Genomic DNA, 15,825 nt, shown 5'->3' with positions numbered 1-15,825 from the left:
TATGAATTCATCTGCATGATCATTACATCATAGAGCGCTGTAGCACACCTTAGAACTGGTATTGTATATAAACCAATAGCTGTGAGGTCTTCTTTTGAAACAAATGTGCAATTATAATTCCTCCTATCTGCAGATCCCACGATGCGTATTAAGAATGTCTAGACACAACAGTATCTGATATACATGTAGATTTTTTTTCAAAACTGATTTACCCAATCCCGAGGCCACCTGCAGTCGGAAACGCAATTCCATGATTTGTATCCAGATGTTTGCTCTTTGAATTTCATCCGAACACGCTATCGTCTGCCCTGTTTTTCCCGCCCACTCGTCAACCCCCGTGGCCGAGGTTTCACCCCCCTGGCTCAGCGTAATGGATTTTACTCTCCGGAAAGCTAACTTTGTAGCTTTTTCATTTTCTTTATTGGTGTTTATAACCCGGTACGTTTACTTTCTTGGTAATTTCGTGTTATTATTCAATTTGTTAGAATCAATAAAAGTAGCAGTTGTTTTAATAATAAAGAAGTGGAGCTATATTGTATGTGCTCGTTTGATTTTTCTCCAATACCACAGACACAATGAGTGCTCACCGCCGAAGGATCATCTGCGCATCAGCCAATCGATAATTATTGTCAGGTGGCACGCGGGACTACAGCACGCGCTCATCTCTCGATCGTCTGTCACTTCCACTTCCAGACCGCCTGCCTGTTTGGTTCAGTTTTCCGAGGAACGCTCATGGAATCAAAGCCAGCCAAGGCGAAGAACGGGTAAACTTAAGTACGCCGTGACATCAAAGCTCCGTGACTTGGCGACGCCGTGGACTTAGTTATTTACTCTTTAGTTGATAGGAAGTCGATTAGATGTGTTTGACCGACAGCTGAGCGTTAGTATCCCACTCAGGTGGACAAGACAACATGTCGTCGCATACTGTGGCCGTAAAACACGGCAGGAATGAGGTCGTAGTCTGACTGGGTTTATTGACTTTCGGTTCCATACCTCTCGGTACCTTGGCTGTGACACTGCAACGCCATGCTCTTTAATACCTCCTTTAACGGCTTGGTGGAGTTCGAAAACTGCACGAACGACACGGGACAGGAGACGGCCACCGCGTCCGCCACCAGCTGTTTCTACTTCACTAACTTTGTCAACAATTCTTCAGGTAAAATTTCTGTGAACGGCACCGGTGACGTGGCCATTCCGCTGTATATATTTATCTGGGTTTCGATCCTCTTCGGAGTGATCTTTTTGGCGGGCGTACTCGGGAACATCTTTATAATAGCGGTTATATCTCAGGACAAAAATATGAGAAAGAGCACAGACTTGTTTATACTGAACCTCAGCGTCTCGGATCTCCTAGTCATGCTGGTCTGTATGCCGACGGCATTGGTGGAGTTTTACGCATACGAGGCATGGTATTTTGGAGACATTATGTGTAAGTTCGTAATATCATTTTATTTATATGTCTTATATTTTTCTGGTGAAATATACTTGTTTTAAGTGAAACACACTGAGATTGAATTGAGGTTTGTATACAGCACGTATGAGACATTCTTAATACGCATCGTGGGATTGTGGATTGTGGACTCCGTCGGTTTCAGGACGGAAGAACACACATCCAGCATGCCGGCAATTATTGGTATTGTTTGTACATAATCCGCAGAATTGATTTCACATGGGTCAGTTCACCGAAGTATCTTGTCCACTTTCATTTGCTAAATTTTGTAGAGCGATAGTTTACAAGTTATCAAAATAATTCCCTGTCCTGAAAACCCGTGTAGGCCTATATCCTATTCGCACTTTGTGGAAGCGAAATGATAAATATTTTGTCGGAGCAATGTAATTCAAAAGCAGCAGGGTAAATCACAACTTTGCAAAGAAAACCTTTTAGGATTCCCAATCTTGCTGCGTTTGGCTGTGACATTATCTGTTGCAGCAGTAGTTCTAATCTTACATGCAACTTACAATTTCAAATCATTGGCGTCAAGCAGTAATAAACACGAACTATGCTGAAGTGAATTTTTTCCCAGTGGTGTCGAAGCTGTTAGGCACCTAAGATACATGAGATTATTGGTCTTCTTTTCTCTGAGACTATAATAATTTAATACATCGTGACGTGAATTTGTGGTAAACTGTTAAGAATACACATTTAAAAGGTGGTAATTTTACAATTGACTTCTGAATATTTCACAGTATACACAAGGACGTTGAGAGAATAGCTATGATGACGCCTACCGTAGATCATCATGAAAGTGAAAAACCAACAGTTTAATTGTACCACACGTGCTTTCCAATATATATATAGCCCACCCTCCTGTGGTCCACAATGCCAGGAAATGCGGATAAACCGCGTTTAGAAATACCGACTTCTAAAAATGCTGAGGTGGGGTTGACTTTTTATCCACAACTTAATGCGCCAGTGTGACGAGTCTGAGAGTCCGTGTAAAAGACAGTCCACCCTCCATTCAATTATACAGGCCTGTAACTGGGTCAAAATCTAGGACTGGCTTACCCGTGCACATTAATGGGAACCGGACCCTCTATCATGGGTGGGTGGGTGGGGGGGTGGAGGGTGGCATGGGGGGCTCTCTGTCACGTTGCCGCACCGCACTTGCTACCTCCATTAATTCTGCCTCCACCTTACTCCAATGTCCGCAAATGAAGCTTGATTTTTCTCTAAAAAAAATGAGACTTTGGACTACATGTATATGTGTATTTTGGATGACCCAAATTTGTCATTCCCTTAATTTGTGTGTTTTCGCCCCTGGAAAATTAAACTTTTAGACCACATGGATTGGGTACACAACAGGGTTTCAATGCAAGAAGAAGAAAATGGAAGGTACAAACTGTGCATGCTCTCTATCAGAGATCAGTTAGGTAATGGCGATCCTTTCTCTTTTTTTCTTATTGGTCTTAAAATTCTCGCCGCACGGAAATTTATACAGCTTGTGAATAGCTGGATAAAATAAATCAATGAATATCTAGTGAAAATAAAACTCTTCCTGTGACCATGGTTGGGATAGGCTGTACATGTTAATATAATATAATATAATATAATATAATATAATATAATATAATATAATATCTGTATTTTCAATCCCTTGGGACTACTAACGACGCCCCTCAGATTGTTGATACCTAACACGTACAAATGATATCAGCATTACAATGGATGTACCGATTACCAAAACACAGTAATATGCTTTTAATGTTGCTTGGATTTTCCTAGATTTTAGTATGATCATATGGCCTACCCAAGGACTAAAAAAATATACCTCATTTTTTTTTTTTTTTTTTTTTTTTTTTTTTTTTTTTTTTTTTTTTTTTTTTGCAATTAGTCCGGGGTCAAACCATTTTTTCTTAGACTACATAAATAAATAACCAAAGAAAAACTAAGGTCCAAAATGAATAAGCAATTTCGACACTTTGCTGGTGAGGGCACAAGTCTTCATTGTGAATATATTTCCATTTTTTATGTGCTTGAACTGCAAAAGATTATAACTTCACCGTTAAAATGACCATTTTTGGATGATTTCCGTCTCTACTGAAATGTGAGAGTTCTCCAAAGAGAGACCTGGTCTGCCCCTAGCAGCTGCTTTTGTAAACGAATTCACTGCCTCAATGCTTTTAAGCATTAAAATACACATCAGCCCTTTCTAAAATGTCAACATCAGAATTATACCAGTACTACTCCCGCCACTTCTAACACTTTTAAAGTACCCAAATGTTGCGAAGGCAGAGCTGGTGACAACGCCCCAGTAACTTGTGTCATTCATTTAAGCTGGCTGCACTCAGCGAGAGTCCCTACTGATATGGGTCAATCCACATAGATCGATAGTGTCTGTGGGAATGAGGTCTTAAATGTGAACTCAGTACATCAATACAAAGCATATTCAGACAGGAACTTAATAAGCTTCATTATCTTGAAAAATCTACCATATAGGCACAATCAATGTTAAAGGTGACTTAAATATGCAGCTTTGAACACACACACAGTTCACCTTAATTACAGGTATAATTACCCAAGTTTAGTATCATAACAGCACGTATTTGGAAAGTGAGATCCAATTGATTCATTTCCATTCACATATACTGTAGTACAATCTTAATGGACATAATTAATGGCATTTTCGTGGTCAGCTTAATGACTACCTGTAATATTGCCGTGTAGTTCGAGTGACGACGAAGATATGGGTTGCACAAGCAGAGATGCCAGGGAGATCACAGGAAATGTTACATATCTCGCTGATTGCCCAATGGCGTCAATTCGCGCGTGTTGCTGCGTTTCTGGTTAACCAAAATCCGGCTTTTGAACGCACATCTCAGCAGTTGGTTTTATATATATATATATATTTGAAAAATTTGAAGAGTATCAGCTGGTTGGAAGTTTCAGAGAGCGACAAGCTTGCGTCACGCCAATCTAATATATAACACAAACCACAGAGGATGGGAGAAAATGGACGTCTTAATCATGATTTCCATGCAATGCCTGGAATCCGCTCAGCTTTGGTTTGTTTATAGGTCAGTCAAGCTGCTTTGAAATAAAGGTTTAATAAATATCATTACCCTAGATTTTACGGTAACCATCGATCGACCCGAGGAGTTACACAGCTGTTCATTCAGTTGAACCTTTTAAGGAGAAACGCGCAAGAAATCGTTCAGCAGTGTACTCGAGGCTTGTCGTTAAGGTCAAGTTTTCATTTTATCTGAATATTGGAAAACAATTTGTACTTGTTTTACTAGTCCTTGTGTTTGCAAGCGTATTCCCTTAAAGGTTCTTGTCAAAAAGAATGTTTAGCTTTGGTTTTCTGTCATAATATTTCTTTATTTATAAATTAATTCATTTATTTTGTTTCTGTTCTATCTGCTTTGATTAACCGGGAAAGCTCTAAGGACCTGTTCAGCACCAGTTAATCAGCGGACTAAGTAGTCCGCGGATCAAATACAGCGCCACCTTCTTGAGAGCATATCGAGGTTAAATTGCGTGGGAGGAGGAACCCCATTGTCAAGTGCGCGCCATATTTGATCCGCGGACTAGTTAGTCCGAGGAACAAATGGTTCTGAACAGGACCTTATTCACGACTATGCCTACAGAGACTAGTGAATGCATTACAACAGAGATAAGATCCAAGGGGCAAGCATGATGTAATGCAATAATTCCGGGGGCAACGCCAGATGTCACTTTATGTGTATTACGTATTTGCCGTGGCATTTACGGCAATCGATTGAAAACCCAAAAGGCAACGCCAGTATGTTTCAGAAACACATCGCAAATATAATTTGCTTTAATGGTGGCAGCGCCGTTACTCCTTGAAGAATGAAGATGGGGGGGGGGGGGGATAGCTATGTCTGATTTCAGGTGTACGTGTATGTCTACTTTTATTATTGTAATTATTGTGGTTAAGGAGGCTCTCTCATATTTCAGATTTCATATTTCTGCAATAGCGATTTTGATGAAAATTATAAGATAAAATCTTCTCACCATATGAGTAAAAAATATAAAAAAATTGGGGGTACTCCATGAATCGTTTTCCTGAATCGTTCAAAAACTGCACTCCTACAGAATACTACTAGTAGTTAATTGTATTTACATTTCGTTCCGACCAAACGCTAAAGTGGATTTTTTCCTATTTTTGCGATAAAAGCCAGTTTTGACTGAGCTGCAGGAATGTGGGTACCTGCGGAGCAAAGTGTATTTAAATGTCATCCGTCCTACTGAGGTATTGTGTAATCTGAGTTTGCATTTGCCACCCCATGCTGTCTACGGCACCTTGCAAAATGTGAGTGATCAATAATTGCGTTTGATCACTCACATTATCCAATATTCTGTTCTTCCATACGTGGATCTCTGCATGATAGAGAACAAGGGAAAATATGATAAACGTCAGTTTTATTCAGCCTTTTTTAAAAGTCGGGTGCATAAAGGATTTTTAAAGACAGAATCTCGCGCCGGATGCCAGTCACATACATATGTATCGTTAGGGCAGACCGTCGGCCCATTAAGAAGAGATCTTAACCCCCAAGTGCGTCTGAGCGTTAATAATGGGGCGCAGCACTGCTTTGCGTCAAAGATGGACATGGAAGTAAGGTAGCAGGTTAAAGTCAACACTACCGCCACCTACGTTCATCTGAACCAGACTAAAATTACATGGTGTGTTTCCGGTGTGTCTTGATCTAATCAACCAAGTGAAATCATAGTTGGACATTAATTTCCCGAAGCATGTCTCGGTCGTTTTGAAGGTACCAGAAGCATATCTCTAGGGTACAGCCTATACACATATCATCGGTCACCCGGGAGAGTACATGTAAGAGACTTTTCGCGCCGAGAACAACTGGAGACTTGTAGTGATATAATTGACGTCTTCTCATTCGAAGCAGGCAACGCGTAACAGTTCTAACGACGACCTATACGATTCTATTCATACAAAAATCATCTCGTAGGGAAACAGCAGATTAACGTGATTTAGACTGATCAATGGTAGTCTTTACAAAAGGTTATTGATTGAGTGTTAAAAGGTTTTCAAGTAAAGCGCGCGGAATTTCGGGTGTTTGGTCGCATTTAACAACAGATAAAATAAAATCTAAAAAATCTACATGTACATGCCAACGCAACACAGAAACATGGGTAAAATATTCTGACGTGTTTGCCGTGAAAACGAAGCGTAAACTTGACGTTTGACGTCGGTAAGAATTGAAAGCGAGCCCGGTTTCCGTTTTTATTTTTTTTATTGGATATTCCGCGGCAATGATTGGCACCAAACTTAAAATGTTATCAGTTGGCTTGCATCTTACCTTGGCGGGGTTATGATACTGTATCTAGTTAAAAAACATGACAGTCTGTGATTATACTTCAAAAAATAACGCTTTGGGGATGTCCCCTGATTTGGATCTCGACTGGCAATGCTTTGCATCGTTGATAAAATCAGAGCTAAATCTGGAAGAAACCAAGGAACTTGGGACTGTTTTCTTATCAGTGAACGTAACATGTCGAGCAAACACCAGACATCGGCATAACAAGGAGTCCCTAAGAGAAAGCTTGAGAACACCATTCAGAGTGTAAACGTACGGCCGCAGAGAGATAAGAACCGAAGTACATGTGGGAACCAAAGTACCTGTTAGAATTCTTAGCAGACCAAATTTAATTAGATCCTTTATCGGTCTGAAACAGTTTCCTGTCGCTAATTAAAAAAAGTAAAGCAGAAAGCGAGTAACGTTTCGAAGAAGCATTCGTACTTTAGATATCAAACAATATTGTTGTTTTTTTCTTTGGAGAAACACAAGTAAAAATCGAGTTATCATCAATTCGTAACTGACGTCGTCTCATTAAAATCTTTATTTTATCTCGCACTCGAGTTTCTGTCACCAGAATTATAAAATTAATCAATGGAAATTAGTATCTCAATCGTTGCGCCTAGACACATGTACAAAAAGCAATGGAAATCAAGAAGAAAATCAAAAATTTAAAATAAAGAGGATGAGAAATGTCACAGATCTCACTGAGGCAGACTCTTCGTGCTTGCCATCACGGACAAACTGTAAGTAATTTTTCTGAGGTGAACAAAAGAGACACGAAGGAAATCTCTATCTCATTAAAAAAAACGTGTATTTCTACAGTATTTCTCCATACACATCAGGTTCCATACAAAAATATAACAGCAGGAAATACAACAGCAGGAAAGATCGATGTTCAATTTCCAATTCTTTTTAGTAATAAAAAACCTCAGTTCGAGGAAACGCAGTCAAAATATCGTCCGTTGCCAAATGATGACGTCAAGAGCAAAACACGGAGTCCGTCGGGGGAGCGTCTCACGACAGGTATCCAATTATGGGTCCCAGGTAGCAACCTGTTTGTGTTAAAATCCGAAACACAATTGGATTGTTCCGATATCCTTAAATGGCAGAAACAATGCCAGCTGACGGCTGCCAAGATGAAAGTCCCTCGGAAACACTGAGTCAAAAAGTTACAAGAAGAAAAAACAGCCGGCATTACATCACATAACACTGATAAAAGGTAGAAATGGGGTTGCGAAGCCAGTCTAAATGATTAAAAAAAACAGCGAATTCTCTCCGTTATATCTCAGAGGAACCTGTTGTCTTTGATGCTGGTAGGGAAGTTGGGGAATCAAATTAGAAGGCTGACATATTACGGAGGGAAATTAGCTTCAGGTACTCAAGGTACCTGAATGTGAGACTTCTATATTCTGACTCTATCGGATTGGTTGTGTTGATGCTACCTGAACAGATATGTGGCACCAATGTAATCGCCTTTTCTTTTGTTTAAAAAAAATTGAGATGGCATATATGTTCGCCAGCACCCGCATATTCATGCACGTGTTTATGCAACCACAGACACACATATGTACACGCGCTCGCACATACATACACACAGACATATTTATAAAATAACGGGTAGATAACCAACATCAGAGAAGAAAATGGCTATTAAGACATCTGTGCCAAATTTGACAAAAGTGAAGAGCTGTGTGTGGCAGTGGAAGAAACAATTGACTCTGTTTTTGATTTTGTAAGGTACATATATCATTCTGTCAAGGTAAACTAGGCCTTTGGAAAGTTAGAAGGTTATTGTAGAACATGTACTAAAACAACAAAAAAAGACAATCAATATTCCTTATGTAAAATAAAGCTTGCAATGATTATGAAAGTAGAATAATCTGCAGCTTTCTGTGACAAACTTTTTTACAAAAACCTTTGTCCCTAAATAACGTCAAATATCACTCTTTGGGTCCCCACTGTAACACGTGCATAAGGCCTGGTGACGTTGTGCCCGCCCCCTGGTGGAGAGTGATCAAAACAGGTCATTTAAGATCGACCAACCTCATTAATAAGTTACACTCATCTGGACAGACTGGCAAACCCCTACAATGAAGTCCAAACTGTGGCCAAATTAAACGTGCCTGTTGTTTGTGTCTTTTCCTCTGTCTGTTAACTAGCTTGTTTCATCCCCACTTTGACTTGACTTTATGAGTGTGCAAGTTTCCGATTATCTGTTCATTTGTCAACCGTTCAATATCCCCATTTAAGATTGCATGTACACGAACCCCCCGCCTGACGCGTATCAAGTGTCCGATCAATCTGTCAGTTCAGACAGCCACCACTTCACTTTCCCTTTGATTAGTTGTTCTTTGAAATGAAATCTAAGAAAACGACACTACAAATGAATTCCATTACGGCAAATAACCTGTTGTGCTTCTGAGGGAAAAACATGTCCTTGGCAAAGAATCATGGTACGCATAGCGCATTAAGATTGAACACAGCATATGTCTGTCAATATTCCTTTGTTACGGCTGCCCCGATGCTTGCCTCGAGTTGTGGCTTTCTATTCTATTCTCAAGTGGTAAAAATAAAGATCTTTCTACCGTACCATGCATGCTATTGAAGCTTTTTTTAGAGGGCACAGACATTTAATGTACTTTTAAGAAACATTTCCTGTACCTCGGGTGAGAAAATCAAATTGACCAAAATGGCCAAGAGCTGTATTTTGTTACCCGGGGCTAGTGTTAGCCTCTTTCTCTATTCCACACCGACTGCGAATTCCACGAACCACCAAGAAGTGATAAATTTAAAAATCGTGAGGAATCGTGGAATTTTACACATTTTTGGTAGAAGTATTGTGCCTGCTTGGGCTTCACTTCCAAAATGGATGTTGAACGTAGCTATAGCACTGGCCCTAGAGCTGGTGATAAATACAAGACTGGTTCGAAACTTTTGTGTCGATTTCACAAGAATTGCAAGAACTGACTAAGAGTAAACAAGAATCAGTTAATGGCCATAACAGCATAACAACATGGCAGCGGTACTATGCAGATTTACCTCACTCTTGCCGTCAGTGCCTTGTTTGGCTAAACTTTGGGCCAATCACAAACCTTCAATTGGTTACCATGGTTACGTACAAGGACACGTGACATCTCATAGACCAGTGGTTGCCGCGGTTTATTTAAATCAAACTCCGTTAGATTGAAGTTTGGCGCGGAAAACGTGTGTATAGAAGTTTGAGGAAAAAGAGTAGCTAGCCCATGTAGACTAAGGGAGTTGGAAAGCATTTAAACGAGACCTTAAGACTTAAATGAGACCTAAAGTAACTTCCCAGACCTTAGTGTGACCTTATGATCGACTTTATACTTTATCGTTTCGTGATGTTTAAAATATTTGTCAGTGGATTTAGCTGAACTTCAAACATGAGAATATTTCATTTCTTAGGACGTCATTTCTTTTTTTTTTTCCAGTTAGTTTATTGTTAGTTTATTGTGTAGGTTGAATTATGAAGTCCTCAATGGCGGTTACCGCTATGTTCAAATGTTTTCCAAGAAAAAATACATTAATTGATTGATCGGTAAATGATGCATTCTCCGCAGGCAAGTGCGTTACGCTTTGTTGTCGTTTTCCATCATCTTTCTGCCTAATACTGTCACGTAGCAAAACGCAGATGATCGACGTTCTACTGTATTGTAAGTCAAATAGTTTCGTGGTGTTTAACGTATTTGTCGAGGGATTTAGCTGAAATTTAGACGTGAGAACCTTTCATTACCTAGGACTTCATTTCTTATTTTCCTTTCCAGTTAGTTGGCTATTAGCTTGTAGTCGGAGCTATTAAGTCTTAATTCTATGTTCAAAGGTTGTTTTCCAAGAAAAAAGCATTAATTGAACTTTTCAATCTTCATTTTTCTTTGTTGAGAGGCCCATAATAGTTCATTTTAAAGTGTCCGGAAAGTGATGCATTCTTCTTAGGCAAGTGCACATGCGTTACGCTTTGTTGTCGTTTTCCCATCGTCTTTCTTCCTAATTGATCATCGATTTTTTTATCTGAAAAAAATAATTTCATTACCCTTTCCTCTTATTTGTTAAAATCATCCACGGCCGTTCCCAGAGTCACACGTTACGCTACTTAAGGGCCGTCCCCAGGGACACTTTACTCTACCTGAGGGCCGTCCCCCCGGGAACACGTTATGCCACCTGAGTGTACTTGTACAGTGAGAGTCCCCACAATGACGTCAAACTCATACATACACACTCATTTGTAGCCTACCGTTATGCAAGTACTTTAACTGAAACAGCAATTTCCATGCCATCTCAGGTACGATGAAATAACATGACGGCATTTGGGTCATCTGTGGATTGCGAAGAACAAAAATACCTTTCTTTACGTCAGTGACAACTTCTCAGAACTTAACGAGCAGCGCATTATCCAGGCCCAGACACGAACATGATTTGCTGGAGGTTTTCAAGGTATTTTTCTCCACACTTGGTCACGCGAACGGCCGTTTGCACGGTTTTTATCATCTATGCATAGTGCGTAACGTGCTTAATAACTTTTTTTTCAGCAGAGAGACTTTTTAATTTCACTAGTTCCATACCGCATATAGTGCCTTTACGATATACACACATAGGTAAAGTAATGTAAAGTGTGTTTTTAATTACTGCACACCATTCTCAGTGATGTTTGCCAGTGCTTTAGATGACAATTCGCATGGAATATTTTTTTTAATCCTGACTCAGACTTGATGTAGATGTTCTCACCTCCCTATGGAGGATACAGCCCAGCTGCCGCATGGGGCGCTGACAACACTCATACATACAATATCTTTACACTTTAAGACCTGGGCTCCGTAACTCGAAAGCATCGCGAATTGCGAATCACCTTTCATTTCGAGGTTATTACGGCCTATATGGGGTGAGTAAATCCTGAGTTATGGAATCGAGACGTTTGCGCTCGGTCACAATTCGCGATGCTATCGAGTTACGGAGCCCTGGGATCCAAGCGAATAGACCGCAGGTCTGGACAACGCTGGTATGTCCCTGGACAGGGTCAAACCTAAGTCTTCCAGCTTTGGACGCACCCGATCTGACCACAAGGCAATCTAGGTGATCCCACAAGGGCAAGCAAGTTATCTTGAAAACTAAGAAGATTAACGGCGGCGATAACCTCACAAACGGTCATTCTAAAAAAACATGATCTACGTAAATTGGCAATTTAAAGGTTTACTATAAGAATTCGAAAATGTCACAAAGCCATATTTTTTACGTCTGAGTATCATGCTAAGGTGCTTAACTTTCCCAAATCAAGCCTTAGAAACGATAAATCCCCTCATACACCTGTGTCTGGACCTGGTGTAGATATTTACCTCAGAAATGTCAGAAAGACACGACTGTTTGAATTAACTTGATAATTTAAAGACTTAAATTATTAAATTATGTGCATGCGCGCGCGCGCGCTCGTGTGTGTGTGTGTATGTATGTTCGGTGTGTGCACGCACACGTGACGTCGAACACTCTGTAAAATGCAGAGGGTCTGTATGTCAGAATGTCGTGTTACCTTGAACATTATTCCGAGATCATGTCACTGTTTGAAAGGTTGCGTAAAAAAAAAAAAAAAAAAAAAAAAAAAAAAAACGACGCCTGGCGCTTTTCCAATTCATTTTGTTGGGGGCGAGTGTCATGATTGGGTATTTCATGGATTGCTGTGTGTGTCACGGGCCTGTGTGTGTCATGGGGGGGGGGGGTGTCATGGCTTGCTCTCTGTGTCATGGGTAAGGACTCACAGGTCTGAGTGTGTAACAGAGACGGCACAAAATAAGATGCCTGGGATAAAAAGATTGGTTTAGCCTCACGGTGCCAATGTAACACGATATGAAAAGTAACGGCTGCCCCAAATGTACATCATGACCATAACATGACCATGATACATGCAATTACTTGTAAAAGCTGCAAAATACATTCTGCAGCAAAAAAAGAGTTTATATCTATCTTATTAACTCTGAGATCTTCTTTTCCCTCGATTCTCCATGAAAAAAAATTATGAGCATGACGGTTACCTATTTTCAGCAAGGAAGAGGTGAATGCAGCTGACTACATCAGATTTTATTTATTTATTTATTTATTTATTTATTTATTTATTTATTTATTTATTTATTTATTGGGGGTCAGTTGATCGATATGCCATAAAAAGTTTAATAAAATAATTGTGATACATTCTCCCAAAATATCCCATGTTCATATTTCCTTTTCTCTATTTACAGGTAAATTTGTTCCTTTTCTGGAAAACATGACAGTCCATGCGTCCGTGTTGTCTATCGTATTCATCAGCATCGAGAGATATATCGCCATCTGCCGGCCTTTAAGCGCAAAATCAAAACGCTCCTCCAAAACCACGGTCAAGCTCCTCTTGGTAATATGGGCTGTAGCGGCGGCTTCCACTTCTCCTTTTCTATGGATTGCTCACCAGGAAAGTACAAGATATTTTAATGGCGAGTCTGTCATTGTTTGCACAACTTCTATTGATATACAGTGGAAGGAGTATTACGTTTTGGCATTAACCGCCATATTCTTCGCCATTCCAGTTCTTCTTCTTCTCATCATCTACGCCCGAATTTGCAGGGTGCTCATAGTGGAGGGGCGTGGTCTGTCGGGCCAAAGTGAACAAAAGAAAACGCGAAAATTGATGAAACACATGATTCAGCGCCGACAGACCACCTACATGCTTATGGCTGTAGTGTTAACGTTTTTTGTGTGCATGTTGCCTTTTAGAGTGTTCACGTTTTGGATCCTATATGGCAGTGCTGAGTCTAAGAGAAGAATTTCTCAAGAAGGAATGCTCAACCTAGCAAACGGCATACGCGTGTTGCTCTATTTAAACAATGCCCTCAACCCCGTTCTCTACAACGTGTTCTCCACCAAGTTCAAAGAAGCTTTTGGCAAGTGCTGCAGGACTTGCCGCAGCGCCACACACAAACTCCCCCGTCGGGAATCCGGCAGTACCTCGCTCTCGACCACAGTGGGTAACCGGGACAGGGTGTCGCCAACAGCAATAACGGACGCGTCGGGTACATCTCGAAAGACAGGTAAGGAGAATTGGATTTGTGTGTACCGCGCGTATCCAAATACCAGTAATTACACACTGATGGGCTCCAGTAGCCCGGATGTGATGCGCGAGCACAGGGGACACAGCCCGACTCCCTTTGCATCTAATTCCAATGGGACGGCCGTGTTGGTACGTTCTGAGTTGCAAAGATCGAAGCACTTTGAACATTCAGCTCCCTCTTCGTTGAGCAGCTGCGAGACAGCCCTCCCTAACACGACTCGGACACACCAACACTGTGACTGTCTGCCTCACCGGGCAACCAACTGGAAACGACGCGGTCTTCAGGGGGACCTGCGACACTCACTTATTTCTGAGGAACTGTACTTCCCAGGCTCACGGTGCGCGCGAGGAGAACATGGCCGACAAAACCTTGAACAGGAAGAGATTTGTCTGTCTAATATTTTCGTGAGGGACAATCCAGGACGGTCCGACTTACGGGGTTCACAGATAAGCGAATATGAGGAATTCTGCCTTCCGAGCCCTATGTGTAATGGCGCAGCGCCGCTGCTGCCATCTGACGGAAAATGCTCAAGAAGGGACTTTAACAAAATGGGTTCAGTTGACGATGCCGGCGTAGTGCATTTGCTTTGGAATGATTAACACATATGAAATTTTGAAAATGTATAAAACATTTATTTCATTTCACATCTGACATTTTGAGATCTCTTGTTTTGACAGAAAGATATTCCATGGATCTACAATGTTTGTGCAAAAAGAGAGACTGTTCTAGTTAACTTTGTGTCCTTCTTATCGACCGATTTTACTGCATTCTAACTCGTGTGTTGTAAACGTCTGTTAGTCGATAGGTGTGTAGCAAGAAACTGCACTTTTGAATATACACGAGGGAAAAACTTACCTATTTCATGGCACCTTGCTAGCTAACACATCCTATATTAGATATTTTAGTATTATGAATAGATTTTGACATATTTTGAAAAAAAAGGTTAATTGTACAAACATACATTTTGGCAAGTGATATATACTGGATGAACTACCACATTTACAGTTCGTGATATAGAAACACTTTCTAAGATCTCTGTAACGACCGGCTTTCCTGGCCTTAAGAACAATGGCATCTTGAAAATACCCTGTCCCCAACGATCCTCAACAGATTCAACCTTGTGCAATACAAGATGTCCTAGTAAATTAAGTTGGCTAATTGTATATTTTCACACTTCTGCACAAAATAAATAACGTAAGTATGACACGGAGCAGGTTCGTTTTTAAGCTATTGAACACAAGAACCTTAAAGTCGAATTTCACACAGGTAAACACGGGTAAACACAGCTTTGGTTGGAGCACACGAAAGATATTTTTCAAGTCGACTATAGAAGTTACTATTCACGGTGATGGTTGGTAGGTGGTCCATGCCCTATATGTAGGTTTTTTGAGTAGTTTGTTTTTTGAGTAGTTTTTTTGATAGTTTGTTCTTTCAAATCTGTCTGTTCGTTTGTGTATTTGATGAATCAAGTGGTATACATCAATGTGTAATTATAATTTATTGTTCTTTTCATTCATTCACGTTTTTTAATTATAAACCACTCTTTTAGTCATTAGTTCGCCTATCCACTCCATTAATTATTTACATAATTGCCGCCGCCAGAAAACCGTTACGAGAAAATAATTAATTAAAAAAGGCCAGTGGCACAGTCAGTGCACATAGACTGGAAGGAGACGTTTACCGAACCGCATCGTGAGGTCGAAGTTCGGAAAGTATATGTCAGCTTCCAAGAATCCAATTGCTGAAGTCAGTTATCATTCTTAGGGACCATTCCCACAGATATTTGGATCGATCTATCTCCCACGGGAGTCTCACTAAATTGCTATCAAACTAACCGGCTTAAATGTCTGTCACGCCTAGAAAAGTTGTTAGGGGGTAATTATCTTTACCTCTAGCTAATTCGGTAGATGTAACAGACATTAAGCCTCTTGAGCTGAAAGCAATTTAGCGTGAA

General features: G+C 40.4%; 1 protein-coding gene across 1 annotated transcript; it reads left to right on the top strand.

Moving 5' to 3' along the window:
• The first annotated feature begins 629 nt into the window (after window positions 1-629).
• On the top strand, window positions 630-15,081 carry LOC106154399 (neuromedin-U receptor 1). Its single transcript, XM_013528742.2, has 2 exons — window positions 630-1,429; window positions 13,029-15,081. Exons 1-2 carry the CDS (start codon window positions 1,027-1,029, stop codon window positions 14,468-14,470), a joined length of 1,845 nt encoding a protein of 614 aa, XP_013384196.2. The 5' UTR covers window positions 630-1,026; the 3' UTR covers window positions 14,471-15,081.
• Window positions 15,082-15,825: the final 744 nt, after the last annotated feature.

Source organism: Lingula anatina, chromosome 9, assembly GCF_051362555.1.
Source record: "Lingula anatina isolate TDL-2025a chromosome 9, LinAna3.0, whole genome shotgun sequence".
NCBI classification, from domain to species: Eukaryota; Metazoa; Brachiopoda; class Lingulata; order Lingulida; family Lingulidae; genus Lingula; species Lingula anatina.
Note: the sequence above shows the minus strand (reverse complement) of the source record. Positions and strands in the feature narration are given on the sequence as shown.

Excerpts from the sequence above, each read along its gene's own strand:
- LOC106154399 (XM_013528742.2), top strand. The coding sequence starts at position 1,027 with ATGCTCTTTAATACCTCCTTTAACGGCTTGGTGGAGTTCGAAAACTGC. Across the intron at positions 1,430-13,028 it reads GTATTTTGGAGACATTATGT|GTAAATTTGTTCCTTTTCTG; the intron begins GTAAGTTCGTAA and ends CTCTATTTACAG.